Source organism: Ornithorhynchus anatinus, chromosome 18 (genome assembly GCF_004115215.2).
Source record: "Ornithorhynchus anatinus isolate Pmale09 chromosome 18, mOrnAna1.pri.v4, whole genome shotgun sequence".
Lineage (NCBI taxonomy): Eukaryota > Metazoa > Chordata > Mammalia > Monotremata > Ornithorhynchidae > Ornithorhynchus > Ornithorhynchus anatinus.
In genome coordinates this window covers 2,807,341-2,834,617 of record NC_041745.1, presented here as the reverse complement: position 1 = coordinate 2,834,617, position 27,277 = coordinate 2,807,341, and the positions used below count along the sequence as shown (strand labels likewise).

General features: G+C 64.1%; 1 protein-coding gene across 3 annotated transcripts in view; it reads right to left on the bottom strand.

Annotated features, from left to right (window-relative positions):
* EIF2B3 (eukaryotic translation initiation factor 2B subunit gamma) overlaps positions 1 to 27,277 on the bottom strand; it is a 128,683-nt gene that overhangs the window by 36,616 nt on the left and 64,790 nt on the right. For 2 of the 3 annotated variants that reach the window (XM_029046837.1, XM_029046839.1), the window contains exon 6: positions 14,143 to 14,232. The exons of the other annotated variant lie outside the window; for it this stretch is intronic. In XM_029046837.1, the coding sequence (XP_028902670.1) occupies positions 14,143 to 14,232 (90 nt within the window). The remainder of the gene's footprint in view (positions 1 to 14,142; positions 14,233 to 27,277) is intronic. 3 annotated transcript variants of the gene reach the window in all.

Genomic DNA, 27,277 nt, shown 5'->3' with positions numbered 1-27,277 from the left:
ATTCTGTGTAAGCTGGGGGCTCTCTTGTAGAATTTCAACGTTATTTTCTCCCGATCCTTTGATGGAGATTAAAAATTTCCATGTGAATACAAAGAAAGAAACAACAGTTACACTCAGATTTCTTTTTTTTCTCCCCCCACGGCTTTTAATGCCTCAAACCAGAGGAGTCAGCGACTCAGAGACCAGTCTCTCTCCCTCTTACCCTCTCTCCCCCTTCCCCCGCCCCAAAGAAGTCAACTCACTTTGAAGAAAGACAAAACGGGGCCCGGGCCGGGGGATTAGGGAAATGATATTTATATCATGGACCGAATTAAAATGTCAATGCAAGGGGCAGGCAAACAGCCCTCGTCATATACCCGGGCTAGGCGTGCTCCTTCAGGGAAACGGGAGAGCCGTTTGAAAAGGGCTAATACGGTGCCGAGTTAATGCCACCTGCCTCAGACTCAACGGCACTTAAAAGACGGTGCTTGGGCCCAATTCCCACAATGTGGTTTTAACGAGCACAATGGAAGAAGCGATTACCGGCTTCTTCCCCCCGCCCCCGCCCCCCCACCTCCTCTTTCCTGACGCGCCGCGAAAAACAAAAACCCCAAACTCAAAAAACCCGCCGGGATCCCACAAACTGAGAATGCGAAACGAGATGCGAAGGGCGGGCGAGCGAGAGGAGAGGCCCAAAAAACTACCACCGGGACCCGGCACCACCATCTCGCTTGGCCCGCGGGGTGGCCGGTGGGGGGGGGGGGGGCGGCACACTCAAGGTAAGAGGGCCATCCTTCCGCACGATCGCCCGGGGATCGGCGATTCCAAATAATGACGACGTCGGGATTCGCGAAGCGCTGACTACGTGCAGAGGACTTGTTCTAAGCGCTGGGGGAGATCCAGGGTCATCAGTGAGGCTCCCGGGCTCAATCCCCATTTTACAGACGAGGTAACCGAGGCAACAGAGACGTGAAGTGACACAGTCACACAGCCGACAAGCGGCAGGGCCGGGATTGGGACCCACGATCTCTGACTGCCGGGCCCGCGCTCTTTCCGCCGAGCCACGCTGCTTCCCGGACGGATTCCCGACGGTCCGGGGCCGGTCCCGAAGGAAGCAGGGGGCCAAAGGATTTTGGAGGCGAGCCGGAGAGGGAGGCGGGAGGCGATGAACGGCCCTGGGTCACTCTCCGCCCCCCCGCCTCCCCGACCTCGCTCAGTACAGTGCTCTGCACGTGGTAAGCGCTCAGTAAATGCTACCGAACGCATGAATGAATGCTATTGGCCGCCTCAAATCCACCACAGATGAGGGGGTCGAGGAGAAGGTCCGTCTGAAAGAGAACGTGGATACCTTCGGAGTGTCGTGCACGTGCGTGCTCACTTCTAATCCCGGCTCCGCCGCCTGTCAGCTGCGTGACTCCGGGCGAGTCACTTCACTTCTCCGAGCCCCAGTTCCCTCATCTGTAAAATGGGGACGAAGACCGGGAGCCCCCCGTGGGACGACCCGATCACCTTGTATCCCCCCCCCCCCCCCCCCCCCGCCAAGCGCTTGGAACAGCGCTTTGCACATAGTAAGCGCTTAACAAAGGCCAGCATCGTCGTAATGAGTATTGTTCTTGTCGGCCCGTCCCCCCCGATTACACGGATCACGCATCAGAGAAGCGGCGTGGCTCGGTGGAAAGAGCCCGGGCTTTGGAGTCGGAGGTGATGAGTTCGAATCCCGGCTCCGCCACCTGTCAGCCGTGCGACTGTGGGCGAGTCACTTCACTCCTCTGTGCCTCAGTTCCCTCATCTGTAAAATGGGGATGAAGACCGTGAGCCCCACGTGGGACGACCCGCTCCCCCCGTGTCTACCCCGGCGCTTAGAACAGTGCTGGGCACATAGGAAGCGCTTGACAGATACCGACGTTATCATCGTTATTACACCGTAAGCCCGTCAAAGGGCAGGGACCGTCTCTATCTGTTACCGATCTGTACATTCCAAGCGCTCGGTACAGCGCTCTGCGCAGAGTGAGCGCTCAATAAATACGACTGAATGAATGAATGAATGAATGAAGATAATCCCAGTGCGATAAATTCCTTCGCTGACCGCACTCCTCCCGAGCCACAGAGGGGGCGGCCGGGGCGGGGGGCGGGAGACGTCTCCGAGGCCCCGGGGAATCCCACGGCGAGGCTCGGAGGCCGCGGCGCCGTGAGGTAGCGCTACCCGAGCGCCCTCGGACACCCGACCGCTTCGCCCCGCCGGCGCGCCCGGGCTCGTTCTAAGACCGACGGCCTGCGGGGGACCGAGGGCTCAGGAGCTCGGGAGAACCGGGCCGCCTTTTGGGACCCCCGAATCCCGCGAGCTGACCGCAAGCCAAGTCGGGTTTCGGTACTTCCCGGGGATCGGTGAAGCTACCGGCAGGTGCGCTGAACGGATTCACCGCCCATCCCTTTAGGCACCTGAGCGGATGCCGGCGTTCCCCTTTCCAACATCCCCACATACCCCGGTTTACGACGCCCCTGGGGACCCACGGCCCCGACGGCTCCGCGCTCACCGTCTCCTCGGGCCCCGGTTCTCTCGGCCTCTTCGCCCACCCCCGACACGAGCGACGCCCGGCTCTCCCGAACAGTCCATCGGGCCAATTCCCACTCCTCTTCCCCCGCCGCTCTTTCCGATTCCGTTCCCCGTCGGGGAATGGCCTCCGGCCCCGGAGCCCTGCGGATGAATCCTTTAAGATCGGCGGCCCGCCGGATCTCCCGCGGGTCTCCCCGCATTTAACCGAGAGAGCGACGCTCAGTCGGAACCAAGGATGGGCGGGCCGAAGCGGCGAGGGCTCGTGGCAAAAGCCCGGGCCCGCGGGTCGGTGGCCGTGGGGGTCTGACGACCGCCAGCCGCTCACTGGGCGAGCCCGTGCGGGTCGGTTCCCTCCTCTGGGCCTCGGTCTCCCCTTCCGTAAAATGGGGACGCGGTGCCCGTTGTCCTTCCGATCAGACCGCGGACACCACGTGGGCGAGGACCGCGTCCGCCCCGGTTAACTTACGGCTGCCGCAAGCACTCAGAACGGTGCCCGACACGGGGCGAGCTCTTAACGGATACGAGGACGACGAGGACGACGACGACGTGAACGGTACCGCGAGGAAAATCGGTCCCGGAGATCCTGGTTTCCGACTCAGACGGCCCCCGGCCTCATTTCTCTCAGGTCTGGCCCAATCGTTTTCAGGACCCGGGGTCCGCCGGCCCGTCCGAGCCGCGGGGCCACTCCGAAGCGCGGCGGGGAACTGTTTCCGAGGCCTCGGCCTAGCGGACGGAGCGAAGGGCTGGAAGTCAGAAAGACCTGGGTTCTGACCGCGGCTCCGCCGCCTGTCAGCTGGGTGACTTGGGGCGGGTCACTTCACTTCTCCGGGCTTCTTGTTCCCTCGTCTGTGAAACGGGGACGAAGACCGGGAGCTCCGAGCGGGACACGGACCGCGTCCGACCGGATTCGCCCGCATCCGCCCCGGGGCTCGGTACGGTGCCCGGCACCTAAGAGGTGCTTAATAACTACCGCGATGACCACAGGAAGGGGCCGCGAGGTTCCGGCTCCGTATTCTGGAAAAACGCCGACAACCCTGGAATCCCCACGGGAGAGGCCTGAAGCCGGGACAGGAGCCGGGGACAGGGAGACGGAGAGAACGAGGCCACTCTCGGGAACGTGGAGGAGGGAGGGAGGGAGGGAGGAGGTAAATCAGAGGCAAATAAAACGGGAGCAACGTGGCCCGGCGGAAAGGGCACGGACCCGGGAGTCAGAGGACCCGGGTCCACGATCCCGGCTCCGCCGGGGCGGCCCCGGGCAAGTCGCTCCGCTTCACTTCTCCCGCCCCTCGGTTCTCCCGTTCTCCCTCCTGCTTAGGCCGTGAGCCCGGCGCGGAGCGGGGCCCGTTTCCGCCCCGATCGGCCCGGAGCTACCCCGGCGGTCGGAACGGCGTCCGACCCACGAGCCCGAAGGAACGGCCCGCGGGGGTCGAGGTCGCCGAGCCCAGGAGAGAGGACGTGTTCCGGGAGAAAGGAGAAAAACAAGCCCCCGACCGAAATCCGAGGCAGTGACGACGAGTCCCATTTCGGGCTCGGAAAACACGAGAGGGGTGAAGCGGGGACGGAATCAGCGGAGGTTCCTCCTCGGACGGCCGCCCCTCTCCGGTCTCTGGAGTTGACTTTCGGTGCGGGGAGCGAACTCCAAAAAATCGGCGAGCGAGAGCCGTTCCGCCCGGGGCGGGGGGAGCGACCCGGACGGCCGGACCCTCCTCCCCCCCCCGGCCCCGCCCTCGGAGGCCAACCACCGCCAAGGCAACAGAGGGAAGGGGAAAGGCCCGGTGCCGCGGCCTCATCCGCGCGAGGAGGTCGGTTTCAAGTCCGAACCCGGCCGAACACGTCCGCGTCTCCGCCTCTGGAAGCCGTCCCGGCATCTGATCCGAACCAGCCCCACACGGGGCGCTTCCTGAGCGTGCTGTCTGTTTGTTTACGGACCGGTTCTAATCACAGGCGAGCATTCATTCCCGAAGCCCGCTTTAACGCCGGGGGGGGGGGGGGGGCGGGAGGGGGGGAGGGGGGAGGAGGAGGAGCCCCGCCATACGGCCGACACGTGCGCCCTCTCAGGTGATCGCCGGGCAGGTTCCCTTGGGAGGCCATCTCGCGGGCGGACGCGCGCAGGCCGCCGGGCCCGGCAGAGCCCGCCAGGAGACACGGGTGACGGTCGGGATGACAGAAAGGCGTCGAGAGAGCGACCGCTCCGGTTTAGTCCGGGCAGCGCCTTAACGTAAACCCGCGGGGGCCCCGGAGTACAGCGTACCGCCTCGCGGACCGCGCGAGGGCTCTTCCCCACTTTAGCGGGCTCTCCCTCCCCTGCACGGCTCCCCTTCCCCCTCCTCCCCCGCCCGCGTTCCTACGGGATTCCGGCCCTCCCTCCCCCGGAGGAACACGGAGGGCGGAACCCTTCGGCCGTAGACGACGAGGCTCAGGCCTCCCCCGTCGCGCCACTCGCGAGAAAAAACAAAATCGATCCCGCCGTCGGGACGAGGCCGGTCGCCCCCCCCCCCCCCCCGGCGGGAACAAGATCCCGCCGGGGAGCGGGATCGGGGGGCGGGGAGGGCGTCCCTCCCCGGAGTTTCGGACGGAGCGGCGGGGGGAGATCCGCGCCCTCGGCCCGGCCGCGGGCTTCCCCGGGGGCAGGAGGCGGCCTTGGGCCGCGGGAAACGGACCGAGCAGATTCGGCCCCGACGTTCCCTTCGCGTCTCGCCGCCGGGGACGTTAACCTCATTCGGGGAACGGTTCCCTCTCTGGAACATCTGGATATTAGGTCCGGCAGGTTGGGGAAGATGGGATGCAGCCTGATCCCTTCTCTCGGTTCAGCGGCGACCGCTCGGGCTGCCGGGAGGAGATCTGGACTTAACGGCCACGTTCCTGGCCCTTAATGGCCTCCCACCCGGGACTCCGTATCGCCTGGTCCTTCCCCCGCTTTAGCCGAGAAACGACCGCCGGGCCTCGGGCGGGCCGAAGGTGCCCTCTTCGCACCGGAGCGGCCGTCGTGGACGGCCTCGGAAAGCTCGGCCGTCGCGGCCGCCTTTCGAGACGGGGAACGGACGAGGCCCACGGCCGACCCCCAGCCGCTGACTAAATTCCGTCCCCGGTGACCCTTTTCCCCGGGCGCTCACCCCTGGGGCCCGGTGACTCTGCCGCTTCCCGTCACTCTCGAGACTCGCCTCTCGCCTCCGGGGACCGAACGCCCCCGGGGCAGTGGGAGAAAGCCATCCCGCCCCGGGGTCCGGGTTAAAGCGGGCCCACGCCGACGCGCGTCCGCGAATATCCCCGAGGGATTCCGAAGGCGACCCACGGTCGCGCCGCGAGAAGCGGCGCGGCTCAGCGGAGGGAGCCCGGGCTCGGGAGTCAGAGGTCGTGGGCTCGGATCCCGGCCCCGCCGCCCGGCGGCCTCGGGCAGGTCGCCTCGCTCCTCCGGGCCCCGGTTCCCTCATCCGCGGAGGGCCGAGGCCTTGAGCCCCGCGCCCGCCCCGGCGCTCGGAACCGAACTCCGGCGCTTAACGCGTACCGCCGTCATGACCGGTGCGGCGCTACGCACGGAGCAGGCCGCTCGAGAGATGCGACTGAACGAATGCCCCGGAGTGCGGCTCTTCGGGGATCCTGCCGCGGCCCGCTCCCCTCCCGCTTCCTCCCCTCGGCGAAACCGCGCGGCTGGGAGGCCGACCCGACACCGGGCCCTCGCCGTTGACGATTCTGCCGTGCCATCTGACGCTAAGTATAGCGCTAGCGAGTGAACTCAGACCGGCACGAGTGTTTCTCTTAAAGGCGCACCCTGCTCCGGGGCCCCTATGATTAACGTCGTGTATTTCCGCCATAATCCGCTAACTGCAGATGTTTCATAAAATAACCGTAAGACAACGGGGCTGCTATGCGACCCCTTTCTTTTTTTTCTTAAATCCGTCTCCAAACACCGAAACAACTCGGTCTCGGTTTTTGCATTCGAAGCGGGAAAAGGCCGCGCTCGACAGGCTCGCGGGGCTTTGGAAAACGGCAGCGGAGGTTCCCAGACGTCCGAAAGCGGGCGGCTGGAGGGGACTGCGCTGTTCGCATCCGCGGGGGGCTCCCGGGTCTCCGTGCCCACGCATCCGTGCGCGGGGCCGGCCCCGGGGCCGCGCGCGAGAGGGTCCGGGCCCCCCGCTCACGCGGGCCGGGGTCCGCCCGCGGTTGCGGATCGGCTCACGTGTCCATTTCGACACGGTTCCGTGTCCGTCGCGGTCTCCGCGTGCTCTGCGTTATCCTCGAAGCACGTCCTGCGCTCGTGTCCGCACGGGTCCCGGGTCGTGTGCGTTCCGGGGGGGTTCTCCGCGCGCGTATCCCCGCGAGTGCCCGCGCGCGCGGACGTAACGGTCCACGGAGGAGCGGCACGTCTTAGCGGATAGAACCCGGGCCCGGGAACCAGAAGGACCCGGGGTCCGATCTCGGCTCCGCCGCCCTGCCGCGCGAACCCGGGCCACTCACTTCGCTTCCCCGGGCCTCGGGTCCCCCGTCCGTAAAACGGGGATGAAGACCGGGAGCCCTCCGTGGGAAGGGACCGCGGACGACCCGATCGGCGCGCGAGCGACCCGAGCGCTCGGATCGGCGTCCGAAACACGGTAGGCGCTTACCAAGCACCACGGTGACCATCGTCGTCACGTTAGGGGCCCGTGAGGATCGGTCCAGGCTTCCGGGACTCCGTCGGCAGCGCGAGCCCAGAGCCGACGTTTCTTTTTAAGCAGAACCGGGTTGGGACGGCAGCTCGGGGCCGGAGAGGAAGGCTGAGCCGGACGCGGCGACCGGGGGGGCTAAGGGAGCCTGTCCGCTCCTCCGGCCCTGCCTCAGAATGACGAGGGGCTCCCGGGTGCCCTCGTCTGCTCTTCTCCCGCCGCCCGGGCCCCGCTGGCTACTCCCCGGTAGACCCGTAGGCTCCTTGTGAGCCGGGGTGCGTCTGTTCATCGTTGATCTGTACCCTCCCAGGCGTTTAGCCCGGTGCCCCGCACACAGCACGCGCTCGATAAACGGTACCGAGTCAACCGACGGCGTTCTACCGTCCCCGGCCGAGACGGTCTCCCCCGGTCCGACGGACGAGATGGCCGCGCGTCGCCTCTGCGGCTTCGTCCGCTCCCGGATGCCCTGACTTTTAAATACGTTTCTATTCTGAGTAGGGTGCGGGCCGGGGGGCGGCTGACGGATGCGGGGGCCGGGGCTCCTTCCCGCTCCCCCCAACGGACCGCTGCCCAGGTTGGGGGGTTCGGGGGGCCGAAAGGGCGGCGGCCCCCCGGGCCCCCCCCCCCGAGCTCCCCGCGGCCGCTCCACCCGGGACGTTTTCGGGCGGCGACAGCTCGGACTTCGGTCTCCGAAGTTCCCGAAGAGAACCCGCTCGGAGACTCCCCGGTTGTCTTCGGGGCCGGGTTCTGGAATTCCGGCTCGAGGGAGCGAGGGGAAGGGGACGCCGTCAGGCGCGTCCCGCGCCTGGGCCTCGGGGGGGGGGGGGGGCGGGGCGGGGCGCGCGCGTGACGACAAACACCGGGCCCATAAAAGCGAGGCGGAGGGCAGCGGTTGAGCGCGGCCAGGCGCCCGGCTGCCCGCACGTTAAGGCCGCCCGGGAGGACGGCTCGGACGCGCGGTCCTCTTGGAGGAAGGGCCGACGGGGGCCATCCCTCCGCTCCCCGCTGTCGACCCCGGAATCCGAGCCGAGGCTCCGGAAATCCAGCCGCGGGATTCGGCCGACGCCCACCGCGGGCGGAGCGCCGGACGTCGCCCCGGCGCCAGAGGCGCGGTCTCTGCCCCTCTTATTCTTTCAAAAGAGGCATCCGTCAGGCACGTACCCTGTGCCGGGCGCTGGGGCGGCTACCGGATAACCAGGTCCCACGGGGGGCTCGCGGCCTAAGCGGAACGGGCACCGAACCCCCATTTTGCGGACGGGGAACCCGAGGCCCGGAGAAGTCGCGGCTCGCCCAGGGTCACGCGGCAGACGGGTGGCGGAGACGGGATCGGAACCCGGGTCCCGGGCCCGGGCTCCTTCCACCGGGCCCCACCGCTTCCGCCGGCCGCGTATCCCCGCCGGCCTCGGTCTTGGGACCCGCGGGGAGCGGGGACTTTATTTGAGAAGCAGCGTGGCTCAGTGGAAAGAGCACGGGCTTTGGAGTCGGGGCTCATGAGTTCGAATCCCAGCTCTGCCGCTTGTCGGCTGTGTGACCGTGGGCGAGTCACTTCACTTCTCCGCGCCTCAGTTCCCTCATCTGTAAAATGGGGATGAAGACCGTGAGCCCCACGTGGGACGACCTGATTCCCCTGTGTCTACCCCGGCGCTTAGAACGGTGCTCGGCACACAGTGAGCGCTTAACAAATACCAACATTATTATTATTAAGAGTTATTTCTTTCTTATTCTCTCCCCGGGTGCCCAACAGGCGCCCAGGACCGAGTGACGCCGATAACCGTATTTACTGTCCGTTAAGCGCCCGCCGTGCGCCGAGCCCTGCGCCGGGCACCGGGGTGGAGGCGAGCACAATCAAACGGGAACCGACCACCGTCTCACACGAGCCCACGGTCTGAGCAGGAGGAAGAACGGGGATCTCGTCCCCGTCTCGGAGGCGAGATGGTCGATGGGCCCATCGGTCCACCGTCTTCCTCGGAGCGCCCTACCGCACGCGGAGCCCCGGACTGAGCGCCGGGGAGGGTGCGACGGGACGGGGTCGGCGGACTCACGGCGCGCTCACAGCCCAGATGGCGGAGGCACGGTCCGACTAAGGGAGCGGCATCGGAACCCGGGCCCGAGCTCCCTCCACCGGGCCGCGCCGCCGCCCGGGAGCGGCTCCTTCCCGGCCCGGGTGGCGCCTACGCTCCGGCGGGGGGATCCGACCCCTTCCCCTCGATCGCGAGCCCCCCGGCTCCCATCCCCCTGCTCCTCTCGCCGGGCCGCGGTGGGGAGGTCGGGTCCTCCCTCCAGGTAAGGGGAGACTCCGGAGCCGCGCGGGGAGGGGCTGGAAGGCTCGGGCTACGACGACGGGAGGGAAGAGGTCGGAAGGCGGGGCCCGCCGGCTCCCGGAGAGCACCGCCGGGCATCCGGCGTCCCCTTCGGCAGAGGCGGCGCGGCTCGGCGGAAGGAGCCCGGGCCCGGGAGCCGGAGGTCACGGGTTCTAATCCCGGCTCCTCCGTCCGTCGGCTGCGTGACTTCGGACGGGTCACTTCGCCTCCCGGTGCCCTCGCGTGTACAATGGGAACCGAGACCGGGAGCCTCCCGCGGGACGACCTGAGGACCCCGTATCTCCCCCGGCGCTTAGCACGGCGCTCCGCACGGAGTAAGCGCTAAACAGACGCCGACGTTATCAGTACCGCCGACCGACCGACGACGCGCAGAGCCCTCTACCGAGCGCTTGGGACACAACGACGGGACGGAATTGGCGGGCACGTTCCCCGCGCGTAAGGCGCTCCGACGGCATCAGGCCGTAACGCGGGGGGACCGCGAGCTCGTCGCGGGCGGGGAACGCGTCTCTCCATCGCTCTCTTCTGCTCTCCCGACTGCTCGGTGGAGCGCCCCGCGCCCAGTGAGCCCCCGGTAAATACGGCCGGACGAACCGACGCGAGCGGGCCTCCGCCGAAGAGGAATCCGGGGGAGGGAGGACGCCCGAACCCCCCCCCGCCCCCGCCCCCACCCCGCCACAGTAAGCGCAATTAGGCAACGGGACAGACCTTCCGGGGAGTCCGGATGACTGACGATCGGGGCGAAGACCCTCGGGGCCCGGCGCCCGGGAAAGCGTTCGGATAAAACACGGGCTTTTGCGACAGGTTGGTGGGCTGCGCCGGGGTGACCCGGTGACCAGCCCTTCCCTCCCGAAACCTTCGGGGAACTTGCCTTTCCCTCTGATCGGGTTCCTGTTTCTTTTACCGAAGGGAAGTGGAGAGGTGCCTTCGCGTAAAGCCGACGGCTTTGTCAGCAGCCGAATCCCACATCTCAAATCCTTTACACCGTGTACTCCCTGAAACGAGGGCATCGATCACGCCGTCAGTTAAGGGGGAAAAAAAAAATACCACCCCCCCCCCCCGCCCCCGAAACCCCTCGCCACACGGAACGGCCCGAGACGGCCACACTCGGTTCATTCTGTCGAGGGGTTTTTTCTGTCGCTACAGAACTCTTAATTAGTTAACTTATTCAGAATCCACGTAGCGGGAGGGAAACCATTTCACTGGCCTTGGCCGCCTCCTTCAAGGGCCTTTTCTCTCTCTCGCTCTCTCCTTCCCTTCCCTCGGCTTTTAAAAAATTTTATTATAGACTCTCTCAAAGCCGGGGGCACTTCACCGCATTCCGGGCTCTTCCGCTCACCCGGAGCGCCCGACCCCCGCGGGGTCCCTCGTCCCGGACCGGGTTCCACAACCTGCCGGTCCCCCCCCTTCTCCGTCCCCATCATCGAGGCCCCCTCACGCCCCCGGCCGAGGCCCGGGCCTCGGGGGTCGGGGAAAGCGGCCCGGGTGACCGTCGGCTTCCGGCCCGGCTTCCCGGACCTGGCCCCGGGGGCCGTGCCGAGACCGGCCGGGGAGCTGGTTTTCCGTGAGCGAAGGACCCGAGGGCGCCAGGAAAACGGTCCCGGACCGGTCGGAGGGGAGACGGACCTCATCGGTGGGGGAAGAGGAGCACAGGTGCGGGTGAGAAGCGGCGCGGTCCCGTGGACGGGGCCCGGGCCCGGGCGTCGGACGGACCTGGGTCCCGATCCCGGCTCCCGCCGCGCGTCCGCCGCGGGACCCCGGGCACGTCCCTTCGCTTCTTGGGGCCTCGGCTACTCCATCCGTAAAATGGGGGCGAAGACCGAGCGCCCCACGGGCGACACAGACCCCGTCCGACCTCGTCGGCTTATACACACCCCAGCGTCCAGCACAGCGCCCGGCACGGGGCGAGCGCTTAACAGATGCCGGTTGTAAAAAACCCACCGAAACCGAAAGAAGAAACACAGAGCTTCCTCCAGGGGACCGCACCGGCCTACGGTGAAGAGATTCGGCCGACACGGTCCTCTGTACGCCGGCGAGCGCTCGCGAGAAAGGACTGACTGCAGGAGGGGCCGGGTGCCCCGCGTCCATCGATCCGTCGGTCCTCGGTCGGCGGTGTTCGGGGAAGGCTTTCCGCGTGCGGGGCACTGACCCGAGCGCCTGGGAGGGAGGACGGCAGAAGAGACGCTGAATCCCGGGGGTGCCGATCGCGCCGTCGGGCAAACCCGGGCTCTTCCGGAAGCGGGCCGAGGGGTTCGCCCGTCTTTCGGGGAGAGGTGCTCCCGCTGAGCCGGAGAGGCGGCGTGGCCCAACGGGAACGAGCGCGACCCGGGTCCTGATCCCGGCCCCGCCCCTTGTCTGCCGTGAGACCTCGGGCAGGTGGCTGGGCTGCTCTGGGCCCCTTACCTCGACTGTAAAATGGGATTAAACTCCTCCTCCCTCCAGGCCCGTGAGCCTCACGCGGGACCACCCGGTTACCGTGGCTCCATCCCAGTGCGGCGCCTGGCACGGGGTAAGCGCTCAGCAGATACCGTTGAAAAACGGAAGAGCCGGCACGCGGCCCGGTCCCCTCTCTCTCCCCGACCCGGGTCACCTTCCGGAGACCGTTCGGACCGCCCCCCGCCCCGGGTGTCAGCCAGAGCTACCCAAACCGCCCGGGCCCGGCCACCGGGACAAGATCGGGCCTCGGTGTCGCCGGGAGGGGCGGGGGGGGGGGGCGTCTGATAATCCATCGGTCGACCGATTCGTTACCGGCAAAACCGCCCGCTCTCAGAGACCAGCGGAGCCGACGGGAGAGGCGACGAACCCGGGGGAAGGACGGGCGGTTCTGAAGGACGGGGGTCCCAGGTAGGACCCGATCACCTTCTCTCTACCTCTGCGTTTAGCCCGGGGCTGGCTACACGGTAAGCGCTTCGCAGTCGCCGGCGCCGCCGTCCACGGAGTCGGCAGACGCGATCCCCGCCCTCGAGGATCTTAAGAGTCCACGGGGGGAGCCGGACATTCAAATGGATCGCGGAGAGGCCGGACGGCGGAGAATCAGGAAACGTACGTAAGCGTCGTGGGGCCCGGCGGAGCGTCCGAGCACCTGGAGGGTTCGTGGCCGAGCGCGCGCTCGCCGCGGAGGGGAGGGCCGACTGGGCTCGGGGCTTCGCCAGGGAAGGCCTCCAGGAGGAGCTGGGACCGCAGGAGGGTTCTGAAGGTGGGGAGCGCGGCGGACGGCGACGTCCGAAGGGGGAGGGAGTCCCGGGGCCGAGAGAGGACGTGGGCAAGGCGTCGGCGGGGGGATAGACGAGACGGAGGTACGGACCAGTAGCGGGCGGGCGGGAGAGGAGCGGGGTGTGCGGGCCGGGACCTGGTGGGAGCGAAGGGGACTGAAGGAATGGCGCGTGGCACGGTCCAGAGCCCTGAGCGGGTGCACCTGGGAAGAGAGGAGGAGGAGGAACGCCGGGGGAACCGTCCCGACCGGGCCTACCGACGACGCCTCGCTCTGCCGCCCTCGGGAGGGCTCAGGCCCGCCGCGCCAACGTCGGGCCCGGCCCGGAGCCCGGCTCGGGCGGGCGTGGGCCCGGCCGGTTCACCCGGGGCGGAGAATCGGGCGAGGAGGTTCGGGTCGGGGTGGGGGTCCCACCCTCCCCGGCCGGGTCCGCTAGAAACCGCTTCTCTCCCCCGACGCCCCCCCGCCCCCCCCCCCCCGCTCTGGCAAGGAGACCGGGCCGACCCCGGGCGGGCCGAGCGGGCCCGCAGCCCCACCGTCCCCAGTCGGAGAAGAAAAATAGACAAAACGGCGGCGGAGGGCATTTTCCCCGGTAACAAAGAATCGTTGTCGGCTCCGGGCCCAGCAGACGGGAGGGGGAACGAGAAGAAAAAACCCCTCTGAATTCTTCTATGAATACAAACTAGTCCCTATTACTCTGTTTTAAGAAGAGCCTGTGATTTCTCTCCATTCCACGAAAAGTCACACTCGGGGTTTTGCTTCTTTCCATAAATGGATTTGGGGAGGAGAGGGCGGGCGGGGGAGGGCGGGGGGGAGAGAGGGAGCGGGGAGCGATTTCCCTTTTTTCTTTTCTTCCCCTTCGTGGGTGGTCTCCGAGCTTGTTTTCCCATATTGAAATTCAGAACGTAGGATGCCGCAGAGATAGCCCATCTGCGGGGTGACCGGGAGCGGAGAGGGGAGAGCGGGCCAAGACGATTACTACGGGGCAAACGGCGAGTGCGCCGGAGAGAAGAGAAGGGCAGAAAACGTACGCGCCCTCTCTCGTCGCCCAGGAATCCTCGGGGGAAGAGAACGGCGCGGTTCTGTCGTAGGAGAACGGGGGCTACGTTCTTAGATCGGTCAAGAAGGGACAGGCCCGGAAAACTCCTCGCCTCTCGCTTCTCGGGGACGGGTTCTCGAGCAAAACCTTCAGGAACCTCACGTGGTCCTAGTCCGAGACCCGTTAACGTGTTCTGCCCGCTTGCTTTGATTCCGGAAACAAAGAGGAAAACCGCTGCCGCGCGACGCGGGTCGCTCGTCCAACTGGTCGATCCGAGGCGGGAGCGGCCCAGGATTTCAGAATCCGGGGGGGGGGGGGGGGGGCCGGGGGCCGGGGAGGGGGTTCGAGCCCACGTTCTGGGGTCGTTCTGCCTCTCGCCCCCCCCGCCCCCCGACTCTTACCTGTTTTCGACGAGGAAGTCCACGACGTATTTTCTCAGGCAGTAGAGGTGAGCGTCCATAAGCCCCGTTCTGAAATGGATCCTGGGGTGCCTGGAGCGAGAGCAAAGGAAAGGAGGCCCTTACAAACGAGCATTCCGCGCCACGTGGCGTTCCCCTTTGTTCCGAGCGAGGGGTTTTTACAAGGGGCAAATGGGCTCCCGCCCACCTGGGGTAGGAATCCGGCGGGGGGCGCGGGGGCCGCCGGTGACGGCCGCCGGCGTCGGAGTCCGCTCGGAGACGTTCCCCCGCCGGCTCGGTTTCCTCCTGCCCCAGAGGCCGGCCCCGGCGTTCTGGAAATCCAGGGCCCCGCTCGTGGTTCCCTAAAACCCCCTCGCGACTACCGTCCGTGCGAGATGCTCGCCGGCCCGACCGTTTCTACTCATCTCTCGCCGGCCCACTCTCCCCCGCCGTGAGGTTCCGGGTCGCCAGACGCCCCGTCTCTATTCCGGGCCGGGTGGAAACCCTTTCTCGCCCTGGCTGAGTGCGTGACCACGGGGCTACTTTCGATTTAGGTTGGCCTCCTCCGGCTCCGCATTTTCCACCGGTCGGAAAGACCGGATTTCGAATTCCCACTTCTTTTTGTTTTATTTCGATTGGAAAAAAAAAACGGGGGGGGGGGGGGGGGCCCGAGTTACCCGACCGCTTCGCCCCTTTTAAACACGTATCTCCGTTGGACGAAGCGGTCGAACGGTTCGGGTCTCCGGCTTGGACGGAGAACTCGGCGGAAGTGGTGGGGCGGGGGCGGGGAGGAGAAGGATCCGTGAGCCCAGCTCTGCGCTACCGAACCCTCGGCGTACCGCTCCCGCGCACAGCGAGGCCCGAGACGGACTAAAATCCCACGTTGCGGGGGCGTGATCCTAAAAAGGGTAAAATGACCCTCGATCCAAAAAGGGACCGTTCGGTTTCCTCGTTCTCAGGGCGCCCCGCCGAACCGAGTCTCCGATCAGTCAGCCGACGGCCGGCGTTTACCGAGCGCTTACTCCGCGCAGAGCGCCGGGCCGACCGCTTCGGAGAGCACGACGCGACTCCGAGGAGACCGACAGATACGGGAGGCTCGGGGGCGGAACCGATCCGTCTCGTGAAAGACAGAGGAGTCGGCGTTAGGGCGCGGGCAGAGTGCAAACGCAGTTACGGTTCCCCGAATCCCACGCGACCGGGCCGAGCCGGCACCCGTTGGAGCTTGAAGGTGGCAGAGTCAGAACAGACGAACGGAAACTTCTGTTGGCCCAGCAGGTGGTGGCCAGATGGAATCCGTTTCCACGGGACGCCGTGCGGGTCGAAGAAACGGCAGCAGGTCCACGGGCGGGAGGTCCACGGCCGGTGCCCCGAGGGGAGCGTTAGGGACGGGAGGCGGAAAGGTCGGGGCAGTGCGTCGGGTTACAATGGATGACCGGGAGAAGCGGCGCGGCCTAGTGGGAAGGGCCCGGGCCCGGGGGGGGGGGGGACGGGACCGGGGGACCCGGGTTCCAATCCCGGCTCCGCCAGTCGCCCGCCGCGGGACCTTGGGCAAGTCACTTCCCTTCCCCTCCCTTTCCTCGACTGTAAAATGGGGATTCAATACCCGTTTCCCTTCCTACTTAGACCGCGAGGTCCACCTGGGACAGGGACTTTGCCCAACCTGATTAACTTGTATCTACCCGGCGCTCAGAGCAGCGCAGAGCAGATAGGAAGCATACAATAACAACGGTAACGACGACCGAAACGAGACCGGCCCGCAGATGGAATGAAACTCACCTCGAACCGGATCCACACGACCGTGGACCCCGAATCACACAGACACGGGGAAGGAACGCGGCCTGGTAGAAAGGGCCCGGGCCCGGGGGTCAGCGGATCTGGGTTCTAATCCCAGCTCTGCCAGATGCCGGCTGTGTGACCTCGGGCAAGCCGCTTCACTTCTCCGAGCCTCCGTTCTCCTCTTCTCCCTCCTACCCGGACCGTGAGCCCCATGCGGGACGGGGATTGTGCCCGACCTAATTAACTTGCATCTTCCCCGGCACTTAGAACGGTGTCTGACTCCCAGTAAGTGCTAAACGAATATCATAAAAAAAAAAAAAAATTCCCATCAAACCTCTCCTAGAACCATCTTGGACGCGGAAAAGGTGGACGGGATATAAACGTTATAGATAAATGAATGTCATGATATAAATATAACAGAAACAGGCTCCCGCCCCCGACCGATCCTCTTCCAGACTCAATCCGGACTCCCCTGAACGTCTGCCGTGCGGCCCCGGGCGAGTCACTCGACTTCTCCGTGCCTCGGTTACTTCACGGGCACAACGGGGATTGAGACTGCGATGCCTGTGTGGGACAGCAATGAGAGGGACTCAGCCCTGCCACCTAGAAACTAAGACTCTCCTCCACGTGCTGGAACGGTGGTCGTCGTGCGTAGGGCCCCGACTGGAAATGCTTCAGGCCTAGAAGATACGGGCGCTGGCTGTTCCCGGTACCGAAGAAGGTCGGCACTTTCCCTGGCGAAGACGCTCCCCGACTGCACTCGAATAACCCTTCCTCTCCAAGTCCGTTCCCAGACGGGATCCTGGTTGGACCGGGAGATCGCCAGATGGCAGCTCAGATGTGAATTCATTCTCCGTCTGCCTTCTCAGCAGTCTCAGACTCCTCTTCGGGGGGAAAAGAACCAGCTCCCAGGGGTTTCCCTGCCTGGACGGGTTCGGGAAAACTCTGGCCCGGCATTCTCCGCAACCGCGGGCTTCCCTTTTCGAATGGCTCTGGGCTGAGCTCGGCGGCCCCGTAAAATGAGTCCCAAGTGGGACAGGGCCCGTGTCCCACCTGATTAGCTTCTATCTACCCCGGTTAGGGCAGTGCTGGATATGCAGCAAGCGCTTAACGCGTACCATCATCATCACGGGGCTGCTCGGTGGACGTTCTGGGCTCCGACTCGAGTAAGAGGCTGACGGGGAAGAAAGAGGGATGGTGGAGGGGAGTGGAACGTGGCGATTCACCGAGGGAAAACAAACCAGGCCCCGTTCACCTGAACCCACTTAAGGATATACCTTTCGTATATCCGCCACTTGTCTGCTCTGGGACCCGGGGCGGGTCACTTCACTCCTCCGTGCCCCGGTCGGCTCGTCTATAAAATGAGGGCGAAAACCGTGAGCCCCGTGTGGGCCGCGGACCGCGTCCAACCTCCCCTTACCCACCGCGGTAGCCTAGCGCGTAGTAAGCGCTTCACGGATACCGCCATTATTATTACCGCCCGACACCTCGGTGGCAGGTCGGTGGGCTCGATCCCTGGCCGCAAAGAGCTGACAGCCTCGATTTGGAGCACACACCTAACTTGAGTACAGGAGCTGGGTCTTTCTACGACAACTGAAGTCTCCCAAGCCCTTAGTACGGGACCCTGGCATAGTGGATTTACGGAATACAGCTCTATAAATACGTGCAATTTCTCCCACGTATACGTGTACGTAGGCGGAGGGAGGATTTAGCGATCAGGGGTCACAACGCTGGCCCCGAGAAGCGGCCCTCCGGGCGCCTCCGAGTGCGGCTAATCTCTCGGGGCTCACGGAGGTGTCACCACCCTACGTGAACCCCGGGGTCGTTCTACGCCCGCCTCGACCCGGTGGCGGGTGTTATTTCCGCCCCGCTCCCCCTAGGTGCTCTCCGACGAGGCCCCCAAGAAAGGGACGGATCACCGGAAAGACCGACTCGGGTGGGCCCGCACCCCGTGTGGGGCGACGGTCGACTGGCTGAAAGAGATGCGCCTGGAATCTTTTCATTAGCGCTTCAGAGAAACCCGGGGACCTGGCCCAGATCGATTCCGTTTCGGGAAACGCCGAGCAATTCACGCCGGTGTATCTGGTGGCGAGGGAAAGTTTCCGGGGGGGGTTTCTAATGGCCGGTGCTTCTCTTGAACTGCCGCTGTCTGACGTCCTTGAGCTGTCAGGAAGCCGACGGAGATGACGGGATTTTCCTTCTGAAAAGGCTGCCTTCTGGGGAGAGCTGCAGGTAGGAGGGGAGGGAGTCTCGGGCACAGGGTGGCCTCCCGTCAGAGCTTCCCTCCCACCCGAGGGGCGGTGACGGGTCCGGGACCACTCGAGTTGAGGACGGTCCGGCTGTCTCTTCGGGGCCGAGTCCCTTACCGGGATCGGCCCTGCCGGCCTTCGACCTGGACCCAAAGTGGCAACCCTAGACCGGGCGTATATCAACATCTATCCATCGATGGCATTTGCCGGGTGCCGACTACGTGCGCGGAACTGTACTGAGCGCTCGGGAAGGCACGACGGAACGGAGTCGGGAGACACGCTCCCCGCCCGCATCGAGCTTACGGTCTCGAGGGGGGGGGGGGGGGCGGACGTCATGGCGGACGTGGATCTAAGTGCTGCCGGGCTGAGGGACGGGGTGGGGGAACGAAAGGGGCGAATCCAAGTTGACGGGTGGCGCAGAAGGGAGCGGGAGGACTCGCATCCACCCCAGGGCTTAGTGCAGCGCCTGGCACGTAGTGAGCGCCTTAACGGGTACCACGGTAATTATTAGGAGGAAGAAGAAACGAGGGCTCAGGCGCGGAAGGCCTCTCGGCAGCTGTGCCTCCGGGAAGGTTTCGAAGGCGGGGAGAGTCATCGTCTCTGGGATGCGGAGGGGGAGAGGCACCGGAGGCCGGATGCGGGCGAGAGGTCGGCAGCGAGACGGACGAGATCAAGGTACCGGGAGTGGGTTGGCGTTAGAGGAGCGGCGCGTGCAGGCTGGGACGCGGTGGGACAGCACTGAGGTAAGGCAGGAGGGGACAGGGGGATCGCTCGTTTGCATCTATTTTTATTACCCTATTTGTTTTGCTAAGGAGGCGCCCCTCCCCTTGATTCTATTTACTGCCATTAAGCTCGCTTTCGTCCGCCTGTCTCCCCCGATCACACCGTGAGCCCGTCGACGGGCAGGGATCGTCTCCGTCCGTTGCCCAGTCGTACATTCCGAGCGCCCGGTACGGTGCTCTGCACACGGTCGGCGCTCAATAGATGCTACCGAACGAATGAAGCCGACGGCGAGCCGGTTTTTCGAGCGCTTACGAGGGGCAGGGCGCTCTCCTAGGGGCTTGGGAGGGTACAACGGAGTCGTCCTGCCCGTTCCTTGCTCCCGACGAGCTCACGGTCTAGAGAGAGAGCCCGTGCCTCAGTTCCACTTTCCCAAGTGCTCCGTACGGCGCACTGGGTCGTCGGTACATGCCGTCGTCACTGTGACGTACAGCTGGGTCGCTCCCGTGAATAATTACTGGTAATTACGCTCTTTGTCAATAACGGTAATAATGATAATGATGACGTTGGTATCTGTTAAGCGCTCACTCTGTGCGGAGCACCGTTCTAAGCGCTGGGGGAGATACGGGGTCATCGGGTTGCCCCTGAGAGGCTCACAGTCTTCGTCCCCAGCGCCCGGCACTCTCCTAGGCGCCGGGGGCGGGGGGGGGAGATACAAGATAATCAGGTCAGACAGAGTCCCCGGCCCACACGGGGCTCCCGGTCTAAGAAGGAGGGCGAAACGGGTATTGGTTCCCCACTGCGGCTGAGGAAACCGCGGCCCAGAAGAGCTAAGGGACTCGCCCGGGGCTCCGGAGCAAGGAAGTGGCAGAGCCGGGACTAGAACCCAGACCCACGCTTCTTCTTCCGCTAGGCCACGCTGCTTCCCACCGATAAGAGGAGGAGCCGAGCAAATCCTCTCTCACCCGACTCGATCCTAAGAGCGGCGGTGAGTTCACGCGCGACTCCTCCTGGCTCTGAAAGTCGTCCCGGGTTGTTGTTTTTTTTCCCCCTCCCCTCCGATAACCTCTTTTATAGTTTCCTCCCATGAGAGGCTCAAGCACGAAGAGAAAAGACTCCTCTGCGGTTGGGGGTTTTTTCTGTATCTTTTTCTTTGTCAGAAGACAACCCCTGGTTTGAACGGCCAACTAATTAAGAGGGACGGCCACTCGGGGTTTAGGGTTCAACCCAGACTCCCACCCCTTCTGCCGGTGAAGAAACGGCCGCCTCGGGTCAGATTCATAAATCCGCAGCGAGAGCACGTAACGATTCCATCCCGGAGTCTCTCGGAAGCCTCGCCTATTGCCACATTAACCCCACCACCTCGCAAACAGACTCGCCGGCCAAGAGTGAGCCCGTGGCCCTCTCCTCCTCCTAAGCTCTTACGGCTGCGGGCGGAGAATATAAATAAATACCCTCGAGGAAGCCCGAGGCCTCGCGGGCCGGACCCGGTCTACTGCCGAAATCCGAGCGGGGGCCCGGGAAGGCGCCCTCACACCTCGGGTGATTAATCTGGCCTCCGACCTCCGAACTCGGTGACCCGTGACCCGCGGGGGTCCCGCCGGGGTCGGGCCTCCCCTTTCCGGATGGCCCGCGGAGGAGCCTTCGGCCTCCCGCGCTCGAGAGTCACGGGATACGTGGCTGCCGTACCCCGCCCCCGGCGGGACGCCGTCCTCCTCGACCCTTACTCTCGCCACCTGCCCCGGGCTCGCGGGACGGCTCGCTGCTTAGCCAGAGATGCCAACCGGCGGCTCGCAAGCCGTAAGCCTCGGGGGCCGAGGAAGGCCCGGGACACCGCTTGGCCACCGGCCGGCCGCTACCCGGATGGGGGGGCCGGGGCGGCGGCCTTGGGGGAGGGCGGGGGCAGCGGGATGCCCGGGGAAGGGGAGGAGAGGCCTGGCTCCGGCCACCTTCAGCCCGGGCTGAGGAGAAAATAATGTATTCGTCAAGTACTTCTTGCGCGGTCCGATCCTCCCCTCACAGCCAGACGCGCCGAATCGGGGAAGGGTGGTCCCCGCATACGGGCTCAGGCTCACGAAGCCAAGGTTTTCTCGCTAACGTGGGGCCTCCGTTTTCTGAAATCGGCCCCGCCAAACGAAAATCGCTTATCTGAGGACCGTGACGAGAACGACCCGGCTCGACAGACGTGGCTGACCCTCCTCCTCCGAGACGTTCTTTCAAGCCAAGACGTCAGGGACCCCGTGTTCCCCGGGGTCCGAACCCACCTTCTCCTTTGCCGGCTCTTTTTCTTTCCCGTCCCTCCCCCCGCCGTCAGCCGAGCCCCAGACGCCATCCTCGGTATGTTCCCTTCGGCCCTGGACTCTCCGCGCCTCCTCCCCCGGACTTGATTCTCCTTCTTCTATCGTTCGCTACCTCTTAAATCAGAGCCGGTTCTCTTAATCCCCCGCCATCCCAACCCTTCCCAATTCCCGATTTCTCCCCCGCTGCTAGAAGCCCTCTCCTCTCGGACCCCCAGAGCCCGTAATTTGGGGGGTATCAATCAATCGTACTCGCTGAGGGCTTCCTGCGTGAGGTCAGGCCCGCGGTGACCTGAAGTACTCCGTGAAGTTTCTCCGATTAGGCGGGGACCCGTCCGGACCTGACAGATTTGGACGCGGCCTCTTCCCTGACACCGAAAGGGGGCCGGGTTACAAATAAAAAAAAATGAAAGCCCACATCTTGAAGGCTTTTGCTCCCTAAAGTACGAGTCGAATGTCATCTTCCGGAAGAGGCGCTTACCTACTCCGCCGAGATGATGATGATAACAACGATGGCACTTGTTAAGCGCTTCCTACGTGCCGAGCACTGCTCTGAGCAGTGCTCGAAGCACAAGGTAAGCAGGTTGTCCCACGTGGGGGTCCCAGTCTCAATCCCCATTTTCCAGATGAGGCGACTGTGGCACGGAGAAGTCAGGCGGCCCGCCCGAGGTCACCCGGCTGACAGGCGGCGGAGCCGGGATTGGAACCCGCGACCTCGGACTCCCGAGCCCGGGCTCTTTCCACCGAGCCGCGCCGCTTCTCGAGATGAGGGGCAAAATATACCGAAGGAGAGACAAGAATGCTGAATGAATTCAACTCACGATCCAAGCGTCACCCTCCGAGACGGAGGGAGGGAAAGGGAAAGGAGACAGGATAAGAATAATTACGGCATTCGTTAAGCGCTTACTATGTGCCAGGCACCGTTCTAAGCGCTGACGAATATATGTGTCGGGGGAGTGCCGAGAACTAAATGATCTCAACTCCTCTTCTTCCGTACCCATTTACACGACGTTTCTTTGATTCTCTATTTTTTGACGGTACGCGTCTGCGCGCTCACTGTCTGCCAAGCACTGTGCCGAGTCCCGGGGTAGATACGAGATAACCAGGTTGGGCTCAGTGCCTGTCCCAGCTGAGGCTCAGCCGGGGGGAGGAGGATTTCGCCCAGAGTTTACAGACGAAGCAGACGCTGTCTCCCCCGATTAGGCCGTAGGTCCGTCAATGGGCAGGGACCGTCTCTGTCCGCGGCCGATCTGTACGTTCCAAGCGCTTAGTACGGTGCTCCGCACGTAGCGAGCGCTCCATGAATACTAACGAATATGAATATGAGGTACAGAGAGGTCAGGTGATCCGCCGAAGGCCCCACGTCAGGCGAGTGGTGGAGCCGGGATCAGAAGTCGGGTCCCCCAACTCCCCGGCCCACGTTTCCAATACTTCCTTGATTTTCAGCTTCGGGGGGAAAATGGCTTTGCCGTGAGAGAGATCGACTTCCCACCGACCGCCTCGCCGAGCGCCCCGGGGGGGAAAGAGCGGCAGCCGGGGATCGGGACCCGCCCCGGGTTCTAATGCCGGCGGCTCCCCGTGGCTCGCTTGGGATCTCGGGCGAGTCGCCGAACCGCCCCGAGCCCGAGTTTCCTCGTCTGTAAAATGGGGTTAAGACACCTGCTCTCCCCGCCTCTGAAATGACGAGCCCCGGGGGGGGGGGGGGGACGGGGGAGGGGCGGGGTCCAATCTGATTATTTTATATCTGGCCCAGAGCTAAGCACAGCGTTCTGGCACCCGGGATGCACTTCATAAATACCACACTAATTACGGTGATCTCTTTAACGGCATCTGTTAAGCGCTCACTATGGGCCGGGCACCGTACCACGCGCTGGGAGCGATCCAAGTCGGTCGGACTGGAAACGGTCCCCGTCCCACGCGGGGCTCGGCCCTCACCCCCATTTTACGGACGAGGGAACCGAGGTCCAGAGAAGCTCGGCGACTTGCCCCGGGTCACCCGGCGGTCAGGTGGCGGAGCCGGGACAAGGACCCGGGTCCCCTGCCGGGCCCGTCTCTTAGCCCCAAAGCCAGGCTATTACTATTCCCGAGGCGTGGGTTTCCGGGGCAGGTTCTCCCCAAAAAAGACCCCGTAGAGGCGACGGAATAATCATCGTCATCATCATCGCATTGACCGTGGAATTTGGAAAGCGCTTACTACGTGCCGAGCGCCGGGGTAGATGCAGCACATCAGGTTGGACACCGTCCCTGTCCCACGTGGGGCTCCCAGACTCAGTCCCCATTTCGCAGGTGAGGTCCCCGAGGCCCAGTGAAGTGACTTGCCCGGGGGTCCCACAGCGGGATCAGAACCCGTGACCTCCGACTCCCAGGCACGGGCTCCTTCCACTCCGCCGCGCTGCTCCGTGAGGTGATAAATCGACGCAGGGACGACGCTTTAAGCGGATCCCTCCCCCGACCCCCCGGATCCGATTATTGCCGAGAAGCTTCCGAAGAACGCAAGCTCCCGCCTACACCTCCCGCCCCGGGTCCCAAAGGGCCAAGACGCGGTTACCCGATCTGTTTTGATAAATCAGACGATTGCTCTAAAAGCACGGGAAATAGGGAAACTAAACACCGGGTCAGAGCGGCGGGTCAGCCAGCCATACGCGCCTTTCAAAACCCAGCCAGGCGGGTCCCGGTCTCCGCGCGTCCCCGGCCCGGACGGGAAGGCGGACGAAAGAGGGCTCGGGAATAGCGCGGTTCCCCGGGCGGGACGTCGACGCCCGGAATCCGTGTGGCGTTCCCGCGTCGCGGCGGCGGCGGGGACGTTCTGGCGAGTGGCTTTTCGATTGCAGGTTTCCGAGCAAAGCAAACCTACGACGTGCGGTCGGGCTTGTCCTCAAGCCTCGGGGACAATTACAAGGAGGCGGATTCGCGCCGTCCCAGTCACCGGGGCCACCCGACCCGCCCAGCGGAAAGTCGGCCTCTCCGCCGGTAACGCTCGACTTCCTCCGCGGGAGATTGAGTCTGCCCCTCTAAGTATACGGCCCGGGCGATCGAATGAACGTTACGTGGTATTTATCCTCCAGCCACACTCCCTCTCCTCCCGCCCCCTCTATTTTTGCATCTGCTTATTTTTAAAAAAGACTTCTCTGGTGTTTGATGTTTTCCCGGGGGGGGGGGCGGGGCGGGGCCGGACGAAATATCGATTGGTCCGCACCCCGCGAGGAGCCTTCCTGCCAATCGTGAATTTCCTTGAGATGCGTCACGGCCCGGCGGACAGAGCCCGGGCCCGGGAGTCAGAAGGTCCCGGGTTCTAAACCCGGCTCCTCCGCCGGTCTGACGTGTGACCTCGGGCAAGTCGTTGACGTGCTCCGTGCCCCGGTTCCCTCGTCCGTAAAATGGCGATTACGAGTGCGAGCCCCGCGTGGGACGGGGGCGGCGTCCCACCCCGCGAGCCTGTATCTACCCTAGCGCTTAGAACGGCGCCCGGCACCTAGTAAGCGCTTCACGATGCCATAAAAAGAGGCGGCAGTCTGAGATCGGAATACCCGGAGATTCCCCCTCGGAGATCACACGGGAACGCGAACGTCGTCCGTCGAATGTCTGGAAGGACATCTCTGGCAAAGGCATTGAAAAAAACAAGATTCAAAACTGAACTGGGGAGGCTTTCTTTTTTTTTTTTTATCAAAAAAAAAAAAAAACGCCGGAATGGAAAAGCTCTTTCCCCTCTTTCTCTTATAATACGTCGGCGCCTCGAAGAACCGCGAGCGGATTTCAAGAATGCCCTGGGTCGGAACTGCTATCTCCTTTCGGCTTCTATGATGGCCCCGGTCCCCTCACAGAGCTTTAACGTCTGATGGACCAGTGAGTTCTAAATCGACAGATCTCCCCCTCCCGGGCGTCTTCACGACCGTTCTCACGATCCCCCCCCGAAACCCCGTCGATTCCTAGACCGGATTCTAAATCGGACATTCATTCCCACCCTAAAGGACCGAATCACGGTTTCTGTCATGTAGTTTCCCAGCCGGTACTTCGCCCGAGCTCGTAACGACCGCCCGGGGCACAACTTCTGGAACGCTGGCAGCTCGGATCTATAAATACCCTCTTTCGAGTCCGTACACGAGTTTTTACGACCCAGACGCGTCGTCGTTCGAAAGGCGAGTTGTGCGCCGGCCCCAATTACCCCCGCCTTCCGAACGCCAATTATTTTGTTCCGACGTCTCAATTTATCCTCCAGATCCTCATTTCGTTGGGCGCGCTCGCCCCAGCTCACCTCGTTGGGGCAAACCTGCCCCGTTCCCTCAAATCGGAAGAACCTCTGACCCTCCGAGTGCGGTAACGAAAACACAAGACCCACGGTTCGCTGGGACTTATTCCAAAAGACCGCAGAGGACGATCGCTCAATCGAAGGTATTTACTGAGCGCTTCCTGCCGTACCTAAGCGCTCGGGAGACTTCCACGCAACAGAGTTGGGAGCTACGTTCCCCTCCTTCAGCAGGCTCACTTGGCTCCTAACGCTCGAGGGGCAACCATTCGTCCATTCGATCGTACCGACTGAATGCTCACTACGTGCAGAGCGCTGTACTGAGCGTTCGGGATGGACAGTTCGGCGACAGATAGAGACCCTCCCTGCCCAGTGACGGGCTCACAGTCTAATCGGGGGAGACGGACGGACGAAAACGAGACATCATCATCACGACGAACAGAACCGGGCCTCGTCGACAAAATACACGGGGTAATGAATAATGGACGCAAACGAGCACGGTGCTGAGGGGAGGGGAAGGGAGGGGGGAGAAGCAGAGGGAAACATCCCTCTACCTCGGAATCTCAGCTCTGCCCCTCGTCAGCTGCGTGACCGTGGGCGAGTCACTTCGCTTCTCTGGGCCTCAGCGACCTCATGGGTGAAACGGGGATTCACCGTGAGCCTCAGGTGGGACCGCCTGATGACCCCGTATCTCCCCCAGCGCTTAGAACGGCGCTCCGCACAGAGTAAGCGCTCGACCAGTACCACCATTATCGTCTTGGATGCTCTGCAGAACGCAGACACGGCCACGCTGTCCGCCCGGGGCTGTTTCGCCTTTCCGAGGCGCTTAGTACAGCGCGCGGCCCTGGAGAGATCTTATTACTCCTCCCCTCGGGTGGCTTACCAGTGTCGGATGCGGGGGGGGGGGGGGCTGGTGAATCTTAAACCAGAGCGAGAGCAGGGGTAGCCATCAAGTAGGTCTACCTGGGTCACGACCCACCTTCGGGCGCGCGACTGCATTATTTTCAGAGGGTCCCAAATGAGTCTTCTGAAGCCCTGTGAGATTGGCCCTACCCGTTCGCATCTTTCCCGGATGCGGGCTGGGTGGGTTTGGGGTTTCCTCGTGGTATTTTTCAAGCGCTAACTGGGTGCCAGGCACCGTTCTAAATGCTAGGAAAGGCGCTCAGGTCGAACACAGCCCGCCCACCCCCCGAAGGGGGCTCACTGGAGGAGAGAGGAGAATTAAGCCCCATTTGACAGGTGAGGTCACGGAGGCCCGGAGAAGTGACGTGACCTGCCCGGGGTCGCCCGGCGGGCAAGTGGCGGGGCCGGGATCGGGACCCGAGTCTCCCGACTCCCGGGCCCGTTCTCCGTCCGCCCGGGCAGCGGCGGGGCCCGGCGGACAGACCTGGGAGTCGGGAGACCTGGGTTCGCATCTCCGTTCTGTCCTGTGCCTGCTGTGTGCCCCCGGGCAAGTCACTTCACTTCCTCTGCGCTCAGTTTCCTCATCTGGAAAACGGGGATTCGAGACCGGTTCGCCCTCCGACTCCCAAGCCCGGGCTCTTCCCACTGGGCCAAGCCGCTTCCCGGGAATAACACCGTGAGCCCCACGCGGGACACGGACTGCGTCCGAACTGACCGGCTCGCATCTACCCGCGGCGTACAGCGCGGCGCCCGACACGGCACGTACGGAGAGCTTAACGAATACCGTCATTAGATAGTAAGTGCTTAACAAACACCACTCAAAAATGAAACGGAAAACCTTTCGAAGGGCAGAAGAGCTAACGTTCAGGGATGCCCACTCTACTAAGCGCTGAGAACGTTAATCGTTTCCTTGCCTCACAATGCACCCGAGCGGCCTCGGGTGCAGAAAT